The sequence below is a fragment of the Megalobrama amblycephala genome, linkage group LG19 (assembly GCF_018812025.1).
Source record: "Megalobrama amblycephala isolate DHTTF-2021 linkage group LG19, ASM1881202v1, whole genome shotgun sequence".
Classification (NCBI taxonomy): Eukaryota; Metazoa; Chordata; class Actinopteri; order Cypriniformes; family Xenocyprididae; genus Megalobrama; species Megalobrama amblycephala.
The window spans coordinates 8,024,810-8,046,887 of record NC_063062.1 but is presented as its reverse complement, the minus strand read 5'-3'; the positions used below and the strand labels follow the sequence as shown (position 1 = coordinate 8,046,887).

General features: G+C 37.3%; 1 protein-coding gene across 1 annotated transcript in view; it reads left to right on the top strand.

Annotated features, from left to right (window-relative positions):
- The first annotated feature begins 670 nt into the window (after nt 1-670).
- The window catches only part of srgap1a (SLIT-ROBO Rho GTPase activating protein 1a), a 132,131-nt gene continuing 110,723 nt past the window's right edge, over nt 671-22,078 (top strand). The window contains 1 exon segment of the mRNA XM_048168700.1: nt 671-1,308. Within this exon segment, the coding sequence (XP_048024657.1) occupies nt 1,242-1,308 (67 nt within the window). The 5' untranslated portion in view covers nt 671-1,241.

The following is a 22,078-nucleotide window of genomic DNA, read 5'->3' as shown; positions in this document are numbered from 1 at the left end:
TATGGTGCAACAAAACAGCTGTCCTGAAAGAGGCGCTATGTGACATATAGATGACTGTCAGTTTATCCACATCTTCAGAGATTATGTATACAGTATATAGCCTACCTTATGGGCTGTGTCTGTATTTTATAACAAGAGATAAATTAATAAATGAACCAATTAAATAATGTTGCAACCTTATTTGCTTAGCATTTTTATTTAACGTATGAGCCAAATTTAAAGGATTTTAACATTTAGGCCCCCGGTAAAAACTCTGTGAAAGGTCACTGAAGAAACTGAACTCTGACTGATCATGTTTTTCTCGTCGTTAATGGAACCGGAATCAGTCTCCTTCACCGTCACAGTGATTTATTTTCGTGTAATCCCATTTACTGGCCACTAGGCGTCCTACACAACACACACTGGTGTGGCTTAGCCTTACTAAAACGAGTTGCTGAAACCAGTTAAAAATATTCACAAGGCTTACTTTACAACTTTAAAAGTCATTATCAGAATTCATATACACTTTTAAAAGATTAAGACTATAACTGTTTGAAGCGTTAGCATATATCATATCAAAAACACATTTCACAATAAGTTTTCATACTGATTTTGCTTTGTTTATTAGCATCAAAACGCAATATTTTGAATCGCTCACTCTGTAACGACAACGCAAAATTACTTTTGGGGACAACTGGTTAGAAAAGTTGTCAATCCCGTCCACATTTCCGCTACGTGCACCCCCTCCACCTCCAATCCCTCCCATTTCCAACCACTTGCTTTTCCAGCTGCTTTGAGGTCAGTCAGAATCCGTGAAACTGTCCGGCGATCAGTCACACGGACGCGAGGAAAGGGTGCTGAAAATCACGCTAGCCCTGTGTAACATGTCATTATGCTGCTCTGTCTGTCCAGATCCGTCGGCGGGTGACTAAAAGACAGCTTGAAGGGCTGGATTGCCTCTTGCTGAAACAAGCTGTGGACATTTGCCCAAGGAAAGGGTTACTTGTTTGGGAGGAAACTCTTCCAGTGCGCGCTCTGTTTTGATCGCATTGACGGCGGAATTACAGTCGGAATCGCTCGGAACTCGGACGATGAACATTTGCGGCGTTTGGCTTTTGGGATTTTCAGCCTGAGCAACTTGAAAAATCTCTGGGATGCACTTGCCTCTGTAGGACGACCTGGAAATTGAAAAAGCCCCAACATAAGCCCGTTTACAAACATTCTCACAGCTGAACTATTGATATTTCTATTCACTAGTGAAAATGTCGAATCCTCTGAAGTTTAAAAAGGAAAAAGAGATCATTACAGATTACGAGACTCAAGTCAAAGGTAAGAAATTGAATCATAAACTGCAGTAGTAGTTGAATGGCTGGTAAAGGCAGTGGTGCAGTGGAAGTATTAATCATTGAATAGATCACTTGTGCATCCTCATGCTAATGGTTTGATTCCCAGATTGAACATGATCTTATTTTTTTTTTTGGCAAACAACAGGTTTGATAGAAGCTTGTCACATGTTGTTGGGTCAATGACAAATAAGGTTATGACAAAAAAGAGGAAATGTTTAAAAATCTAGTTAAAACTCATGTGGCAAGTTGTTGGAAATGTTGTGATATTTGTTTCATACATTTAAAAAAATATTTTTTTTTAACAAATATTTTTGATTTAATGGCTAAAAATGTCAAGTAGTGTAACATCAAGTACGAACTTGATCATTATTTTCAAAACATTTTTCAAGATATTGAATTTTTGATTCATAAATATCAAGGTGTTGTCTTGGGGGTATTCCTAATACCTATTCATAAAAAGGTAAAATATTAAATTACATTTTTCAAAACCTTTTAATTTAAAAAAGGGTCCTCTTCTTTTATACTTGTCACATGACAGCAAAATGGCTTCTTGCATACACTGGTTATGCCACATGGACTTTTTCAAATATTAATAATATTTTGAATTAGAATAGCTGCTTTTTTACTTTTGCTAACACTTCTTTTTTTTCGTTTTCCTTTTTTTCAAAGAAATTCAGGCTTTTAATGAGACTTTTTCACTCTTTTTTACAATCTCCAGACAGTTAAACAACCTAGACATCTTGCCTTTTAAGTAATTTTTTTTTTTTTTAAATTGAAAACATGTTTATTGTATATTAAGTTGTTTTGTCATTGAATATTGTGCTCAACATAATGTTTCATCTGTAATGAAGCAGAAGTGCTTTTCTGTTTTGAGTATTTTCATTTGTGGAAGTGACAGTAACGCTTGGCCTACATGAGTCTCCGCAGTCTTAGAAAACCTAGAAGTATCAGGCAGTTTTAAACTTATGATTTCCAGGCCTGGAAAATTCATGAAAGTTAATACAATCTTAACCCTAAAAGGAGAACATATATGAGGTCTGTGCCTTTTCATGGCATGCAGCCATGTTATAATTTAGATGAAGATGATGATGCCTGAGTTTTTATAACAAGTTAATTGACTGAGTAATTTCAGAGACCCTCTTTTCAATATTGTTCTCAGTAATTATGCCCAATTAAACCCTGTCCCTTCCCCCAACCACTCAAAATGTCTCTATTGATTATTATACAGGCACCTTTTCAGGGAAATTTCTGAAAGTAATAAATCATTTCACATAGTTTTGCTGTAAATATTTTAACGTTATCAGCTACATTGATTGCAAATGACTGGAGGAGTCGTGGAAACTCATTGGCCAAATTTGCTCCCTGTGTTCACAGAACTTTTTAAAAGGTTCCCTTTGACTTTCCAGCAAACTAAGCCGGATGGTCTGTTTCCTTTTCGTCTCATGAGCATCATCATCACAGGAAAGAGGCAGTTGCTGCATTGTAGTAACCATGGGGATTTGGCATCACCCCAAGGGCTGAGTCCTCCAGGGCTGTTTGCAGACAGAAATGCCTATTATTTATGTAGAGGGAGAGAGTGTGTGAGAGAAAGAGAGAGAGAGGTACGTCGGTATCATGACATTGCGTTTGTCAGAGCAGCAGTGCTCATTTGGCAGGAATGTCTCTATCCCCTCGCTCTGATGATGACTAAGACTGTTAATAGCAGCATGATGCACAGAATCCGCCCGTGCGGAGCATCTCATTAGCTTTGCGCTGCAGCCAAATGGGGTTGTAGTAACATGAAAGCACCCCCCAGATTAACAGACATGCCTTTTTCCATGACTGAAGGAGGGAGATTTGTTCTAGCACAAACTTTATGCTGGTGCAATGTTGACAGTTATATTATTGTGCTTTTTTTGTCTTCTAAATGTTGGCATCCATATCAGGTACAGTGCTTGAAGTGGAAAAAATAAAGTGCCGGTACTCACCAAAGGGGGCGAGGCTTTGTTGGGGGACGGGTATTGAGGGATTGGTTGTCTCCCACGGTTGCAAGGGCGTAGTTTTGTTTGAACCTAAAAGCAATTACAGTCTGTGGTTACAATCTACATTGGGGGGTTGAAGTGTGAACCGTTTATCAGGGTCCCGGGGCATATGCTTCCTTGAGAGGTTTATTTAATTTTTTGTTTTTGCAAAATGGTCCAAACATGCAAATTGGTTGATAACATAACTGCAGTAAAGTAGCCTATAGTTAAAGGTGCCCTAGATTCAAAAATTGAATTTACCTTGGCATAGTTGAATAACAAGAGTTCAGTACATGGAAAAGACATACAGTGAGTTTCAAAATCCATTGTTTCCTCCTTCTTATATAAATCTCATTTGTTTAAAAGACCTCCGAAGAACAGGCGAATCTCAACATAACACCGACTGTTACGTAACAGTCGGGGTGTACGCCCCCAATATTTGCATATGCCAGCCCATGTTCCCAACATTATGAAAGGCATTAAACAAGGGCAGCCAGTATTAACGTCTGGATGAGCACAGCTGAATCATCAGACTAGGTAAGCAAGCAATAACAACAGCGAAAAATGGCAGATGGACATCTGCATGATCATAACTGACATGATCCATGATATCATGATATTTTTAGTGATATTTGTAAATTGTCTTTCTAAATGTTTCGTTAGCATGTTGCTAATGTACTGTTAAATGTGGTTAAAGTTACCATCGTTTATTACTGTATTCACGGAGACAAGAGAGCCGTCACTATTTTCATTTTTAAACACTTGCAGTCTGTATAAATCATAAACACAACTTCATTCTTTATAATCTCTCCAACAGTGTGTAATGTTAGCATTAGCCACGGAGTACTATCAAACTCGTTCAGAATCAAATATAAACACCCAAATAAATACTATACTCACATGACCCGAAGCATGCATGCAGCATGCATGACGAACATCTTGTAAAGATCCATTTGAGGGTTATATTAGCTGTGTGAACTTTGTAAATGCACTGTATTATAGAGTCGCGAGCTCGATGGGCAGGGAGCATGAGATTTAAAGGGCCAGCAGCCCCTGAATCGGTGCATAGTTAATGATGCCCCAAAATAGGCAGTTAAAAAAATTCATTTAAAAAAATCTAAGGGGTATTTTGAGCTAAAACTTCACAGACACATTCAGGGGACACCTTAGACTTATATTACATCTTGTAAAAAAACGTTCGATGGCACCTTTAACAATCAGCGCCATGGGAAGTCAAACTATATATTACTATGTTATATTATATGTTACTATGCTATATTATTATGTTCTTATACTGAACATGTTAATTTCCTATCATTTCTTGAAATATTTGAAAGCCAGGTTTTTCCTAATATTTGTCATTATTAGCAGAAAACATTTTACACATGGTGAAAACCAATTGTTTAGTCAAAAATTCAAGAAGGTTACCAGCACCATGTCCAAGCCTATTAATTTCCACTCCCAATCATGTAATACCAAATTTAGCATTTTAATCTACAGCACATTTTTTTTGTTATCCTTTTACCATTTGTCTTGGAGTGTCGCAATAATATCGCATCGTGATATGTATCGAATCGTGATATGTATCAAATTGTGACATGGGTATCGTTACACCCCTAATGCTGACTGTTAAAAAAAATATCATCAAAGCCAATTTTCAGTCAACGATTTTGGCCCTACAAAACTATTTCGGTTGAAACCAAAAAATTTACTTTACTATATTACTATATTTTAAGTTACTGTAATCAATACCTTCTTAAGTATTTGCATACCGCAATAGTGTAATGTCTAATTGGTGTCACATTGATATGGTCAGATTACCTTTCCATAATTCTGCCATTTCCTTCAACCTGACTTGGGATGTCTGGGATTGACTACTTCCTCTACAACACTGTGGTTGTCGTGAAAGTGATACTGTGAGAGAATAGAAAGACCTGAACTGTGCCTGGAATCCCTCTTTATCGGCTTATGCCGAGGACTCGTATCCTAAGTGGTGTGTTATTTGTATTCTAGGCTCCTGGTGTTTGCACATTCTCTTCTTGTCCTGATCCTGACTATCACAGATCATGCCTCATATTATTTGTGCTTAGATTATTTTATTTTCTGGTTCAATATGGCTGGGAAGCTAATAAAGTCAAGTAAATGGCATTCACAACCATATTATATTTGTAATCTGATTCATTTCGAAGTGAAATGAAAAGTATATGCAGGACTTATTTATTAGCACTTGATTTGATTATAAATAGTACCTGACAGAATGGAGCAGGTTGGAAGAGGAAGTAAGTAGGATTTGTGATGTCAGCCGAAAAGGAAAATTCTATTTTGATGAAGATTGTGAAGACAGACTTTTGTGCGATGAATCACTCACAGTAAGATTAGTAATGTGTATTAGGACATCAGAGATTTTATGTACTTCAGAGATTTACTTCCTGTTAGTAATCAAGTATTTGAATTTTGACCTTTTGAAGTTTAAGGTTACACATAGTAAGTCTGTGATGACTTTTACACATAGTTTCCACATGCTGTTTCTGTACTTCCTATCTATAAACTTGGCAATGACTCGTATTGTTTGCTTTAGCACCATCATGAGTCACATGAAGCTTATTTTAGTTATCAGGTCTGCCAGCTAGAACTGAAAGATCTGAGGATCCCAGTGGTTGCTCTGCATAAATCAGCAGGAGAACCTAACAGTTAGTCTTATCAACACACAAACCTGTCGTATCCAACACCTTGCACTCCGTGCTACACTTATAGCATGGAGAGAACAGTGTAGGATGAACAGAACAAAATACGGACAGGCGCAAAGATGTTGTATTGTAGGGATGTCACGGTGAGGAAATTTTCACACTGGTATTACCGATAACACCGGGGGTGGTGGAGGTGGATCAAACATCCTCTTTTTGGTTAGTTTAGATGTCTTTGGTCCATGTTGCATTCATATTTCAGTCAAACCGCACCGGAGTTGGCTTGGAAACAAACCAAGACCACCTGAAAAGGTGGGTCTCTGTCCACTTGTTAGGTGTGAACCAAGGTTCAGATGGCAGTATTCACACTTATTCAAATAAACAGCGCTAACAGAGCAAAAGCACCAAAACCTGCCAAACATGCATTCATGCATTTGTTAAATTTGTATTTCAGACACATTTTTTGGTTTTTAGTACCAAATTGAAAACGTATGAATGGTGCTCTAACAATATAGCTTTTTATTTGTACTTTATGAAGCATGGCTTGATTTACTTCAAAGCAAGTAAGTGCAGAGATGTGTAAACTAATTTGTTCCCTTGGCTTGCTAGCAAAGCACAATAGCATTGTTTTCTTTGGCCAGATTGTCTGTTTGATGCCGCACAGTTGGCGTTCTTTTGATTGCACCAGGTCACGATTCACTGGCCTGCCCCTGCTGCCTCCTGACATGGACGCTGTCCTCAACCTGTCAGAGAATATTTCCCCCGTAAATGTTATAACCTCTAACGCATCTTCCCAGTAAAACACAAATTTCCTGCCATGCGCTGCTGAATGAGGCAGTACATATATTTATTTTCTGTAATATTTTGGTAATTTTTAGTGATGGCTATAGAGAAATGATTTGTGCGTTTGACATGAAATGCTTTAGCAAAGTTGACATGTCCTGCAGTGTGACATCTAGTATTTTAAACATAATTTGCTCATTATTATGCATTCAGCTTTTGTGACTTTTGTGATATTCGCAAAATATTTTGAATATTTGTACTTGTAAAATTAAATTTGCCACACCGTGACTATTTAAAATGAACTAGTGAAGGCAAAAAGATTATTAAAAAAAAATGTGAAAAGTTAAAACAAATGATGGTCAGTCACAGCCTAAAATATTGTTTTTACCTTGTACATTAATGTACAATTTTTAACTAAAATCTTGTTTATTAAAAACAGGCTTATGCATGAAGTACTATAGTTGCTCATCTTGAATTATTTCACTTAGATTTGAGGTGTCACTTTTGCTTTATCATAATGACACTAACCTTGCTAAATTATAAATGAACTATGAGTTAATGTCTAAAAATGGCCTAAAGATTGGTCAATGTTTCGAAAGTCACTGTCAGGGCTATCTTGGGGCTTGTGTAATTTTCAGTGCTACTGTCTAAGATATTATTCACAGCTCACACTTTATTTTGTCTAGTTTAGCCTTACCCTGGATGTCCAGTCATTTCATAAGAGCACAGACTATACTAATCATGAATGTGATCATGGGGTCATATTAATCAGCCCCATTTGTATACAAACTGAAAAATGATCAAACACACATCTGGCAATGTTTACTACAGGATTCTGATTATCACTGAGTGAAAAATGAGTCAATTCAGTTAGGAAATGAGTTGTCTAGAATGCTTAGATCGGACCATGACTCATTTCATTGACTTGGTTAAACTGTTTCAGTTTTATTTTAATTTATTTTTTATTATTTTTATTTTATTTTACTGACTCGGTTTGACGAATTCCTTAAAAAGCCCCAGTCAAATGATTTATTTGCAAATGAATCACGCCTTTTGTTTAAAATTGTCAATTTTTTTTATTTTACTTTATTTTTACTTTATTTTTATTTATTTTTTGTTGCTGTATGTTTAGCGCTGGCACTAAATGACAATTTAGGAAATATTAAACTATAGTATAAACAAAAGTATAAACTATATTATTAACAAGACCTAAATAATAATAACCCTAAATCAGTTTAAAGTAATTAAAACAATGCCTCTGCTTGACAGCTATGTCATTACAATTTACCGCCTGTTTTTGTTAATGAAGTCTCTTTTGCAGTAGAATTCCCACACTTCCTGCTTGAGGCATCCTGTACCACTGTTCCCCACAGGTCCACGAATACCTGCCATCTGCTCTGGCCAGACCATCATCCTTTGTGCTTGATTCTAGTGCCCAAACAGTGGATGAACACCCTTGGTGGTGGAGGAAAGAGTGGGGGTTATTGATGGGACCATCTGTGTCTACTCTCCCTCTCTCTTGTTTGATAGACTAAGCCTGTCTCCTGCCCAGTCTTTCCACGCATGCTGGGCTTTTCACTCCACCCAATAAAATCTGCTTGTCTCCTCCCACGTCACACCCTGACTCCGCCAACCCGAAACTTAACAATACACCGCAATTCAAGGAATTGTTAGGTTTTACTTATGAGCTAGGTTGACGTATCTGTGTCTATGCACAACATTGCGTGTGTTCGCAACACATCGAGTGTGTGTTTGAATCGCAATCTTTTAAAGGGGTGGTTGAATATGATTTCACATTTTTAACTTTAGTTAGTGTGTAATGTTGCTGTTAGAGCATAAACAATGTCTGCAAAGTTACGACGCTCAAATTTCAATGCAAAGGGAGATATTTTCTTTTAAAGAATTCTTTGTTTAAGGACTACAACAAACGGCTGGTAGGGACTACAACAAGCTAAATTTATCCACTAACCATTCAGAAACATCCAGATGCATTCTATGAGTTGTAACTTCTTCCTGAGTCTCTCAATCAGTGTCAATCTCCGGTTTGAACAATGTAAGGTTCAACACCGTTACTGACAATAGTCATTTTGGCTGCGTGAGATTCTCCAGCTTTGTTGTTGTTGTTGTTGTTGTTGTTGTTGAGCAACCGAAACACAAGCTGTTAAAGCTCCGTCCTCTTCAGGAAAGCGGCCGAGAGTTGCAGCTCATTTGCATTTAAAGGGATTTTTGCTCACATCCAAATAGGGGCAAATTTGACAAGCTATAATAAATGCTCTGTGGGGTATTTTGAGCTGAAACTTCACAGACACATTCTGGGGACACCAGAGACATATATTATCTTGTAAAAGGGGCATAATAGATGCCCTTTAATGATTAATCATGCAGCTCTATTGTGAACAATTAGTCTGTGTGTTTTATTTTTATAATTATCATAGTTCTTGTAATTCTTAATCAAAATTTCATAACTCAGTCTTACAGCAGACTTCTCTCTGGTGGTGTATACTGAATTTCTCCAATGATTTAGTCAGCTTAAACTCCACCTCTTTCTTGCTTTTAGCCAATCTGTCTCCATCCAATCCAAGTCATATTTTTTTTCTTATTCTATATAAACCTTTGTGCTCAGATGTACATCAGAATGCACTAGACATGTCTTGGCATGTAGCTCTTGGAGTTTTTGCAGATAGGAGGCCGTTGGTGACCCATCTTAGGCCTCAGACCTGAAAAGTCCTGAGTAAGAGCAGTCCATGCCATGATGAAAGAACAGCCAGAGAAATCCTTCCCTTGGGGCCCATCATGGGTTGCCAGAGAGCCCCTTCCCATAAGGCCTTGGTTAGAACTGTTAAGACTAACCAGTGTTACAAGACAAGAAAGGCGATACTGCCTTCAATGAGTGCAGTTTTTGTCATGGGATGAAGCAGGAGGTGAGAGATTTCTCCCTGAGTCATAGAAGGTCTCACGTTACGGTTCATCTCAGATTTAATCTAATTGTTTTAATCTCTTCTAATCTTCTTTCTCCACCTAACTTGCACTCTTGCTGAGAAGTTTGTTTTCTAGTGGAGTGGCTCTTCAAAAAGGTGACTGTAAACATTCTGGAAGGACTTGAGTCTGTCGTGTTCTCCATGTGCTTAAACATTGTAATGCTTTGGCTTTTTATTTCTACTGAGCTTGAATGATCTCAGCAGTGTTCAATGCTCATCCATTGACCAGTATTGATCTCAGCTGATTCGTCCAAGCAAAACCCTACATCAGCTTTGCATCATCATTCATATACTGGGTGGTATGAGGCTTCATATTAGCTGGGCTAATTGTTAATGGCATTAATTCGATTTTTCTTATTAGATGGCATCAACATGACTCACTTATGTATGCTAGTTTGAAATGTGCAATCAGCTCTGATTTGCTTCAGCGAGACAATTGTTGGCCATTAAGATAAGCAGCAAACAATCAAGACTGCTGTAAAGACTCCTGCCATGACAGTGCTTTTTTTGTTTTGTTTTGGCATGCTTTAGTTTTTCAATTAGTTTTTCTTTTATCAGATCAATATGGTTAAGTACTTTTATTTTACCCCTCTACTCTCTCTGCTTTTTCCTGAGATGAATATGTGATGTATCTCTCTCTCATTCGTGCGCACTCTCCCAACAGATCAAAAGGCCCTGATGGTTGTGTATGTGTTTCCTTAGCAACCATGCTGATGACTCTGTCATTGTTTATCGTCTGTTGCTCAAAGCGACCCAAGATGCCTCCTCACAGCACCTGCATTGCCTCCCTAAGGCCTCCCACTAAAGCAACTTGGCCTCCCTTAGGTTGTTGTTGATTGCAAGCTACTAGACACGCTATCTTGGTTGCCTCTTTACAATAGAGCTGCACGATTCTGGATAAATCAAGAATCACAATTTTTTGTTTAATATAGCGATCATGATTCTCCCATGATTCTGAATGGACAACTGAACAAAATAACTTTATTTACTAGAGGTTCTGACAAGATGTTAATTGCTGCAGTATATTTAAAAATATTGAATTAATTTGAATTTGTTTAAAAATTAGTTTGAATGAATGATTCAATGACTTTACTTGATTCATTACTGGATGAATCAGCGTTTTTAAATGAATCTCTTGAATGATTCAATGACAAATACTTTTTTTAACAGTCACTTGTCATGCTACCGTAGACATCAGTGTTTATATCCGACCTATAAACATTTATCCCAGTACAGTTTTAAAGTATTAGTTCACTTTCAAATAAAATTTTCCTGATAATTTACTCACCCCCATGTCATCCAAGATGTCCATGTCCTTCTTTCTTCAGTCAAAAAGAAATGAAGGTTTTTGATGAAAACATTCCAGGATTATTCTCCTTATAGTGGGCTTCAATGGCCCAGTTGAAGGTCAAAATTACAGTTTCAGTGCAGCTTCAAAGGGCTTTAAACGATACCAGACGAGGATTAAGGGTCTTATCTAGCGAAACGATCAGTCATTTTTGAGAAAAATATAAATGTATATGCTTTATATAAACAAATGATCACCTTCCAAGTGCTTCCGCCAAAACCACACTTTCGTATTCTTACCCTTATAAGACCCTTATTCCTCGTCTGGTATCATTTAAAGCACTTTGAAGCTGCACTGAAACTGTAATTTTGACCTTCAACTGGGCCATTGAAGTCCACTATAAGGAGAATAATCCTGGAATGTTTTCATCAAAAACCTTAATTTCTTTTCGACTGAAGAAAGAAGGACATGGACATCTTGGATGACATGGGGGTGAGTAAATTATCACGAAAATATTATTTGAAAGTGAACTAATCCTTTAATATGTGGCTGTTTTAATTAGCATGATGTGATTTTTTTTTTTTTTATTTTTTTTTTTTTGCTGTTTTAGTTTGTCTCTTTAAATTCATCCCTTTTAAAGTATCACTGTTATATGCCCTATTCATTCTGATGGACATCTTTGGCAGCCACATTTGCAACATTTTTTTATTGTTCCACATCAAGTGTTGCTCTTTTAAGGAATGCCAAGTGAAAAATAGTCTAACTTTTTAAAATGAGACCCCTGCTGTTCCATTCCACTGTGCTCCGTCTAGCTGTCTTTTGGAAGAACTCTTCTTATGTAAGCATCCGATCGGTGTCAGGTGAACTCTAAACCAGAATTTATTAAAAAATATGTAGTTTTTCTCTTCTATATTGTATAACCAAGTTGCGTTTCTCTGCATGGCCCTTTATGTCACACTCTGGGTGTGTATGATGGGATAAGGTCTAACCTGGCTGTTCTTGCAGTAGAACTGCTTCTGGCGCTCAGCCCAGCGTGTCTTTGTCTTCATCCTACTTAAACTAATGCAATCCCAAACAATCAAAGTTTGGCAGCTACCACAAACAAGCAGCTTTTATTGTGCTGACAAGTCAGGCCATGTTTGTCGTCATCAAATAGATGCTCAAGGAATAATAGTTTAGTGGAGGAAAAGTTAAAGGCAGTAGAGCAAAGCAAAGCAGTCAAAGCAGTTCTGGGTTTTGGAGAGTTAGTGAAAACTTGGCTAGAGTCTGGTCTGATAATAAACTTGCAGGACATCCTGAGTTGGCACTATTGAAATCAGTGTCAAATTTCATATTTTGCCAAGTGTCAAATTTTGCACTGGAAAACTTTAGGTTTCTCTTCCGTTTCTGATTGGTGTGGGTTGTCCCATGTGGCAGTCCCTTGATCGAAGGAAAATTCATCTACTGCCGCAGTTATCTCTTCCCAACCCCCCTCCTCTTTTCTCCTGCATTGACCTTTTGAACTTTAAAGGTCGAAGGGGTAGGCGGTGGGTTCCAGCCCGGCCTAATCAATAGCCAAAGGCCACGCTTTCAGCAAACCTTCCTTGAAAAGATGTCTGGGGCCACTGGCGCTGAATCGCTGGGGGTAAAGTTCTTTTCGAAGGCAACGGTCAGGCATGAAATGTCAGGGAACGGCTTTCCCTCGTCTTTGTGTGCGTTAAGCTTGATTGATTATCACTTGTGGCAAAGGCACAGCCCTGTCCTTTATTTATGTAACTCATACAATGCTGTATCATCGCATTGAAGTCACCAGAATGTCTTCCTTCTACGATTTTTTTTTTAATGCGGTTGCCTTTGCCCCTGGTTGTGTCTGTTTTTAGAGTTTATGTTGGGAATTGTTTGCCATGGGTTCTGTCTATCTCTCCCACACGATAAAGCCTTTTTGTGGTCTGGGTGCGAGCTGTGGTCTCAAAGATTCAGGGGGTTACAGACCCATCTCATGTCCTGGTCTGTGCAGTTCCCTCCCCGGAGGCAGAAACTTTAGACAGCGTTTGTGGTTCCAGCCACGGATGTGTGGGACTCCCAAAGAAAAGGCCATTTATTGATACCAATCTGAGCTCTGTCTTTTCTGAGCTCGCCACCAGCAGTCACACGGAAAGCATATTATTTGGGTCCTTTCATGAAATTTAAATTGGTGCTGCGTTACAATTCAGTGACCTTTTTTTAAGCCCTTGCACATTATTAAGAGCACCAGAGTGTTTTATTATTAAAAAAGAAAGGAATCAAAAAGTTTGAGTTTATAATCCATACAGGAGATTAAACCTCCCCATTTTTTTTTTTAAATAATTGGAATTATTCATTTTGACATTACAGAGCTATTATTCTATGAAATGGCTACTTTAAATTCTACTTTTAGCCAGTTAGCAAAAGACAACTTACAAAAAAGTGTTTATAATAAATGATAAAATGAGAGAAAAAGTAAATAATGTGGGATACTATGTGTATGTTACTGATTAGTTCAATATTACACCAAAATACTTGAGATTACTTTGACAATAACTAGAAAATTGTAATCGTAAAAAGCACCTCGCCTCAAGAAATTGCATGATTTGAAGTATCATGTGTGTTACTTAGATTCTTATCTACTTTTATCTTCATTTGAACTGCAAAATGTTCATTTAGAATGCTTAACTCTGGAATATATCATTTTTGTCTGATATTTCAGTAAGCTTCATGGCTGTCCCGCTGAGCAGCAGTGAATTCTGGTGCGGGAAGTGTCTTATGGAGTGTTTTATCATGAGAGAGATGATAATGGAGCCTGTTGTCTTCTATAGATCCATTATAAACAGACATTTCCCACTAGAGCAGCATCTTTTGAAGTACATCTCTTCTTGTGCAGAGTCGTCTGTTCCACCCCCTGTGCTGAGCTGCAGATGGTCTATACATGAATCTGCATGTGGTTGATGATTGTTGGGAGCTTTGAGATTAAAGTATAGAATACAAAACTTTCTTAATATGAAACGGTAATACTGCAGTCAGACCACAGGTGATGACTGAGTATGTGCAAACTACTTACATGGGCCTATAGAATAGGAATAGCTGATATAGTTATACCTCAAATATATGTTTCAATCCAGTATTCAATTCATAAAATTCAATATATATTGATGTCTTAAAGAGTTAGTTCACCCAAAAATTAAAATTCTGTCATTAATTACGCACCCTCATGTCGTTCCACACCTGACCTTCCTTCATCTCTGGAACAGAAATTAAGATATTTTTGATGAAATCTGAGAGCTCTCTGACTCCTCCATAGACAGCAATTGAACCACAACTTTCAAGGTCCAGAAAGGTACTAAAGATATTGTTAAAATAGTCGACGTGACTGCAGTGGTTCAACCTTAATTTTATGAAGTGACAAGAATACTTTTTGTGCGCAAAAACAAAACAAAAATAACGACTTTATTCAATAATATCCTCTCTTCTCTGTCATTCTCCCATGCTTTTTATGTCCAGTGCTTCCAGGTTCTATGTCAGAATGTCAAGTCATTTTTGGCTGGCAATAAATAATTAGATCTTAATGAAATATCTTATAAATATCTTAATTTGTGTTCCGGTACATGGCGCCCCGACACCGATTACTACATGTTGAATCGGCCAACGGCATCCGACTAGAGCCAACGGTGCAGAACACCCCGGGAAAACTTAGTCGGCCGACGCTTAAAAGTGGTCCGACGTTGCCCGACGGCTGATCGTATGCTTGGTGTGTCCCGTACTTAACACTGGTAACACCAACTACCGCTGCATGCCTAGCAAATATATTGTGATTTGGTTAATATATCAGCCAGTCATATTAAGTTAAAAGACAGGTAGCCTAATTTAGTCTGTTAAATATCTACATTTAATGAAACTAAAATTAAAAGTTGATAGTTTTTTTTAGTAAAGTCTTACAAACCGTGTTATTTGACTATTTTCCAATTTGCACAGTTTTTCATGTTGTTTCTCCCTTGGCTATTTCCTTTCTCACTGGAGTAGTATAGCCTCCGGCGTTGACAGCTGTGACTGTGGATATCCTGTGGTCGTCCCCTTGAATTATTCATTCATTTTTACATCATTTTTATCTCACATGTTACAAAAATGCCCTCTCAAACGCAGCGTGATGATTCAGCAAGAGGGAAGTTTTCTAAGGTTACGGAGACACCAGTCTCCATTGTGTTAATCAGGTTTTCCTATCTACATTTCTGCTGATTTCCATGTAAAACTACCCCCAGTGCTCTGGCTCAGCACAGAATGTACAAAGCAGCAAGGTAGTGCGTGTTATACAGAATTTTTTTTTTTTTTTTTTTTTGGATGATAGGGCTATGTAGGTCTTTGTTTTTCAGGTTGGGTGGAAAAGGAGCACACTCGCTTTGACATGCCTCCCAGTAGACCTGGTTCAGTTTTATAATGGCTCGAAGTAGCAGGGCTGACAGCAGAGTTGAGCGTTGCTCTGCTTTAAAGAACAGTTACTCAAGGACACAGGCAGCTAGCACTGAAAATAGACCATGCTTGACACTATGAACACTGAAGTGTTTTTGCACTCACTTGTATCCACGTTGGAGCGCTGCTCTTTTTGCCAGAAGAGAAGCTCTTGAGCGAGAGTGAGATGGGGATGCGGTGCATGTTTGCGCGAGACGCCCTGACATTGCCAACAGAAAAGTGCTTCATTTCAAGAATGCAGTTTGTGATAAATCTTCATTAGTCTAATTGCGTAATGCACCGCCTGAAACAAATTACTACTAGGCGAATTATCTAGCTTAGATGAGAGGTTTTAACTGCTCTAGGATGGTGAGTATTGCAGTTAAAAAGGAAATTTGTTTATCGACAGTGTACTGAAGCTCAGGAGGCTGATTGCTGACTGCTTTTTGACCTCTATTTTTACTCCAAAACATAGAGAGATGCCTACAGTCATGGGAAGCTACCTTCTTAGGTAGAATCTTAACCCAAATGCAAAAAAAATTTAGTTTACAATGTAATAGTTACTAATTAATTCTCTGCTAACCACAAAAATACATAGAACAAAAGTATTGGGTGAACAATTCAACTTTCTATTACATCGATCTGGTTTTATGGATACTTTTACTAAACTAAACCTGCATTTGTAATGTAATTTAGGATTAATGCATTTTCACATTGACAGTGATTAAATTACTGGAGGTTGTCTAGTCGCTATATTGTAGGTGTTCTCCCTTTATTGCAAATAAAGAAGTTTTAATATCTTTGTCACTGTAAATTGTCAGGATGAGTGACTTTTAATATTCGATGCAGATGTAGCCCTTATTTTGGAAAAAAATAATGTTTTAGAATAGATCTAAATGAGAACATTCTCCTAGGTGAAATTTTTTTTTTTCTTCTAGTACTGAAAAATAATCATCCAAATGCAATGGTTTGTCTGTAAGATGCTATGGTAGTGATACTCTGCACAGTTGTGCAGTACATCTAGCATTTGTGCTTTTAAGGGTCTGTTTACAGTGCTAGCTGGTCAAACCATTTTAATCAGTGTGACCTGTGGTAGCGCTGTTGCCCCCCTGGAGGAGGGTGATTTGTTGTGTTTAATGGGTTGTCGTTGTGGTGATGAATGGTCAGCTGGTCCAGATGCACATGTGTGTGAGTAGAGAACATCAGAGTATCAGCTCTGCTGATAAATGACCCTGTTAGGGTCTCACCTGCATATGCAATCTTCAGGGAATATGGCAGAGGGCTGTCTAAATTCTGTTCCATCAAAATATTCATCTGTGAAAATGGTTGCCTTGTAATAGCACCCGATGGTTTAGCAAAAATGGCCCTATATATGTCTGAAAATGTCATCTAGAACTGAGTTGATTGATTTTGTATGTAAGGAGGATCCATGTAAAGCAAAAACAGAGCAGACAAGGGACTGAGAATGATAGGAAAGCGCTGTATGCCTGAGGGGATATTTTCTGGAGATAAGAGGATGTGGGCTTCTTCAGCTTCCGCCATATTGCCTTCCACTATAATTACCTGGGAATCTGGCTGTTGATGACGACTGTGTGTTCCTCTGAGATTTTCCCCTGATTCGTTAGCATGGATTATTATACTTTTTTTTTTTTTTTTTGCTGTTCTTGCATATATATTATTATAATATTAATATGTATTTTATAATTTTTTATTATATTTATGTTTATTTATTTTATTTCTTTATGGCAGTTGGCCTAGATTCAAGAAGTTTAAAGGTGCCCTAGAATTAAATATTGAATTTACCTCAGCATAGTTGAATAACAAGAGTTCAGTACATGGAAAAGACATACACTGAGTTTCAAACTCCATTGTTTCCTCCTTCTTATATAAATCTCATTTGTTTAAAAGACCTCCGAAGAACAGGCGAATCTCAACATAACACCGACTGTTACATAACAGTCGGGGTGTACGCCCCCAATATTTGCATATGCCAGCCCATGATCAAGCCATTAGACAAGGGCAGCCAGTATTAACGTCTGGATGTGTACAGCTGAATCATCAGACTAGGTAAGCAAGCAAGAACAATAGCGAAAAATGGCAGATGGAGCAATAATAACTGACATGATCAATGATAACATGGTATTTTTAGTGATATTTATGAATTGTCTTTCTAAATGTTTCGTTAGCATGTTGCTAATGTACTGTTAAATGTGGTTAAAGTTACCATCGTTTATTACTGTATTCACGGAGACAAGAGAGCCGCTATTTTCATTTTTAAACACTTCACAGTCTGTATAATGCATAAACACAACTTCATTCTTTATAAATCTCTCCAACAGTGTGTAATGTTAGCTTTAGCCACGCAGCATAGCCTCAAACTCATTCAGAATCAAATGTAATACATCCAAATAAATACTATACTTACATGATCCGATGTATGCAAGCAGCATGCATGACGAACATCTTGTAAAGATCCATTTTGAGGGTTATATTAGCTGTGTAAACTGTGTTTATGCTGTTCAAGGCAAGCGCGAGCTCCGGGGGAGGGGGAGCACGAGAATTAAAGGGGCCGCAACCTATATATCGGTGCATAGTTAATGATGCCCCAAAATAGGCAGTTAAAAAAATGAATTAAAAAAAATCTATGGGGTATTTTGAGCTAGAACTTCACAGGCACATTCAGGGGACACCTTAGACTTATATTACATCTTTTAAAAATGCTAGACATTAAATGCAGCCAAAATCTAGTTTAAAAAAAATCAAGTAATATTTTCCACATAGTTTTAAAGTAAATGAAGGGAAAGAATAATATTTAACATAATATGACATAATTTACACAAAAGGAAGAATAATATTTAATCATTTATTCATTTATGTAAGCCAAATATAGCAGTATAATATTGGGGAATTATTGTAGAAAGTGAGTGAAAGGGGGTGACACCGGTCTGATTCGAGCCTGCATTTCCCACATGTGTCTGGAATGTATGCTAACTGCTGGTTTGTTTTGTATTTCATTTACATTTACATTTAATCATTTAACACACTCGTTTATCCTAAGCGATTTATAATAGAAGCAATCAAATCAACAAAAGGGCAACAATATGAAATTGCTGTGACAAGTCCCACTCAGTCTAGCACAGTACACATAGCAAGGTTCTTTTAATTAAAAAAATAAATAGATAGAATAGAAGTATAATAGAATAGTAAGTGTTAGTAATAACAGGTCAAGTGTTGACGAAAAAGATGCGTCTTTAGCCGTTTCTTTAAAATGGCTAAGGTATCAGCTGCTTGGGTTGAGTTAGACAAGTTATTCCACCGGCAGGGAACAGTCCAGGTATTGGACCATGAAAGTGATTTTGTGCCTTTTTGGGATGGCACCACAAGGTGCCATTCACTTTCAGAATGCAAGCTTCTGGAGGGCACATAAGTCTGAAGTATGAAACCAGTCGTGGTTCTATAGGCAAACATCAGTGCCTTGAGTTTGATGCGAGTGGCTATTTGCAACCAGTGCAAATTGATTAAGAGAGGTGTGACGTGCGCTTCGACTTGTTAAAGACCACTCTCACTGCTGCCCTGAGGCACCCCAGTAGCTAGATATTGTAACTTAGACACCTACCCCTTCAAGACATCCTGCAGGACCCACCTGAGAAGTAAGACTTGAACCACTGGAGTGCAGTTCCTGAGATGCCCATTGTCATTAGTGTTGACAGGTGGTTAATTACTCATGCATTGTTCATGTTGCGTTGTTTTGTGTTTAATTCCAAGTTGCAAGGGAGACCACATGGACAGAAACATGAATAAAGTGATTAATGAAGAATCTTTGTTTAGTATTGTAACTTGTCAATTATGCATCTTTCAAGCGTTTGTTACTTTATTTCTGTGTATATATTCATGTGAGTGAGACACAGAGAGAGACAGAATACACTGGTCTGTGGATCATATCTGTCGTCTGTTTGTCCAGTGGAGATGTGTTAGTGGTCCCAGCTGTTCCTTTGAGATAAGAAGCTTCATTCACGTTGACCCAGACCTTATTCAAAGCCATGTCCCATAACTCCAGCTCTCTGAAGATCTTTATGTAAGACAGCTTTTTTTTAAGCACACACACACACACACACACACAAAAAAAATCTGAGGACAAATCTTAAGTAGATAGTGTGTATAATCCAAAATTTAATACATTTTTGCAATAAATGCATGGAAGCATGTATTTTTATGACATATAGAGAGTATTTTTTTCACATTTCTGATTTGCATGCAGTGTGATATGATGTCAGACTGATGATTCATGTGGTTATGTCAATCTGTGGCCTAATTGAGATTAATTAGTGTCCTTCCAGGTTGCAGGGCCAAACTAACCTCTTGACCTTTGTAGATGTTATCCGTTCTTCATGGTGGAGTGTAGAACAATTTAGCACATCGTAGAAATCCAAAATAATTGGTTGTTTGAAATAGAATGTGACCTCCCCATAATTAATCCATATATCTTTTATTTTAAAATGTTTAAAAACTTATTAACTTTCATTTCTCAATTTAATTCAAGCATGAACAAAGACTTCATTCATATCCCATAAAACATGCTTTTCCCAGGACATAACATCTAAGCTGCAATATGTCGTTTGTTGATCATTATAAAGGAGCACACAGGCCATTTTTATTCTCTCTTTGTAAGACTTTCTATTTGAGCTGTTGTGTTTGCTACAGTCTAGAGAAGATCCTATCATTGACATAAAAGACAGAACAACAGGAACGAATGTGACGTAATTCTAAATGGCAACCACAATGTAATGCATGACATGTCAATAGTACATCTGCTCTGTCCCAGGGTAAAAAATAGGCTTTGTCAATTTCTTTGTCAACAGTCAATAGCACTCCTATAGCTTTTCTTTTTGTGGGTTTAAGTAGGTAAAAAAAATCCTGTTTATCTGAATGTACACTACAGTTCAAAAGTTTGGGATCGGTAAGATTTTTAATATTTTTAAAAAAGTTTTGTCTGCTCACCAAGATTGCATTTATTTAATTAAAAATACAGTAAAATCAGTAATATTGTGAAATATTATTACAATTTAAAATAACTGTTTTCTATTGGAATATAATATAAAATGTAATTTATTTCTGTGTTGGAAAAGCTGAATTTTCAGCATCATTTCTCCAGTCTTCAGTGTCACATGATCCTTCAGAAATCATTTTAATATGATGATTTGCTGCTCAATAAACATTTATTATTATTTTCAATGTTGAAAAACAGTTGTGTACTTTTTTTTCAGGATTCCTTGATGAATAGAAAGTTCAAAAGAACAGCATTTATCTGAAATACAAAGCTTTTGTAACGTTATACGCTACCGTTCAAAAGTTTGGGGTCAGTAAGAATTTTTATTTTTATTTTTTTGAGAAGAATTTAAAGAAATTAATATTTTTTTTTCAGCAAGGATGCATTAAATCGATCAAAAGTGACAGTAAAGACATTTAAAATGTAACAAAAGATTATATTTCAAATAAATGCTGTTCTTTTGAACTTTCCATTCATCAAAGAATCCTGAAAAAAAAAAAAATTGTACGCAAATATTTTGTACATCTGTACACAATAAATGTTTCTTGAGCAGCAAATCATCATATTATAATGATTTCTGAAGGATCATGTGACACTGAAGACTGGAGTAATGATGCTGAAAATTCAGCTTTGCCAACACACGAATAAATTACATTTTCAAATATTTTCAAATAGAAAACAGTTATTTTAAATTGTAATAATATTTCACAATATTACTGATTTTACTGTATTTTTTAATTAAATAAATGCAGCCTTGGTGAGCAGACAAAACTTCTTTTAAAGACATTAAAAATCTTACCGATCCCAAACTTTTGAACGGTAGTGTAGTTCTTGGAGTGCTTCATCTACATTTATTTCAGTGGCGGGTCGATTTGAGTACCAAATATTCGTTTCCATCTTAACAGCCTGTCATATAGAGGTGACGAACTTGTGCAAATCTTTGGCGTACTTTGAATTTGAGTGCTATCTCAATTTTCCCATCGAACAAACTTCCCAGTGGCACCTCTTCACTACAATTAGAGGCCCTGGGTTCACATCGGCTACTATCTCCTGCCCTGAGGGCTTTAGACTCTCTCATTTTACCTCTAATTACGTCTTTGTTACGGTGAATCCTTCTCCCCCAGAGCTAACATACCATGAAAGATATTCTAGCTCAACAAGCTTGGACTTGAATGTAAACGCTGTCCTTCTAGGGTTACTCTCTTTGGACTTCTTTGGTTAAAAAGATCTGTAGAGGTGATGGTTGTTTTTTACTGGAAGGGGAGTTATAGGGAATGGGATGTCTTTAAACACCGTTTAGAAGATCTAGGATATAGTCTCGGATGAGCACCGATGGGTAATGTCTGCCATGTGGCCCTGTGGTATTTCAGTTGTATTGTTCCTCTGAAGTTCAAGATGGGCCTCATTGTGTAATTTGTCTTTTAAGCACACATGTGTTGTCCTGCTGTGTCTTGTGTACAATTATAGTTCTCTTGTATGTCTGGGTTTAGCCCTTTTGTTGTTTAGTATGATAAAATGAATAGGGCTGCACAACGA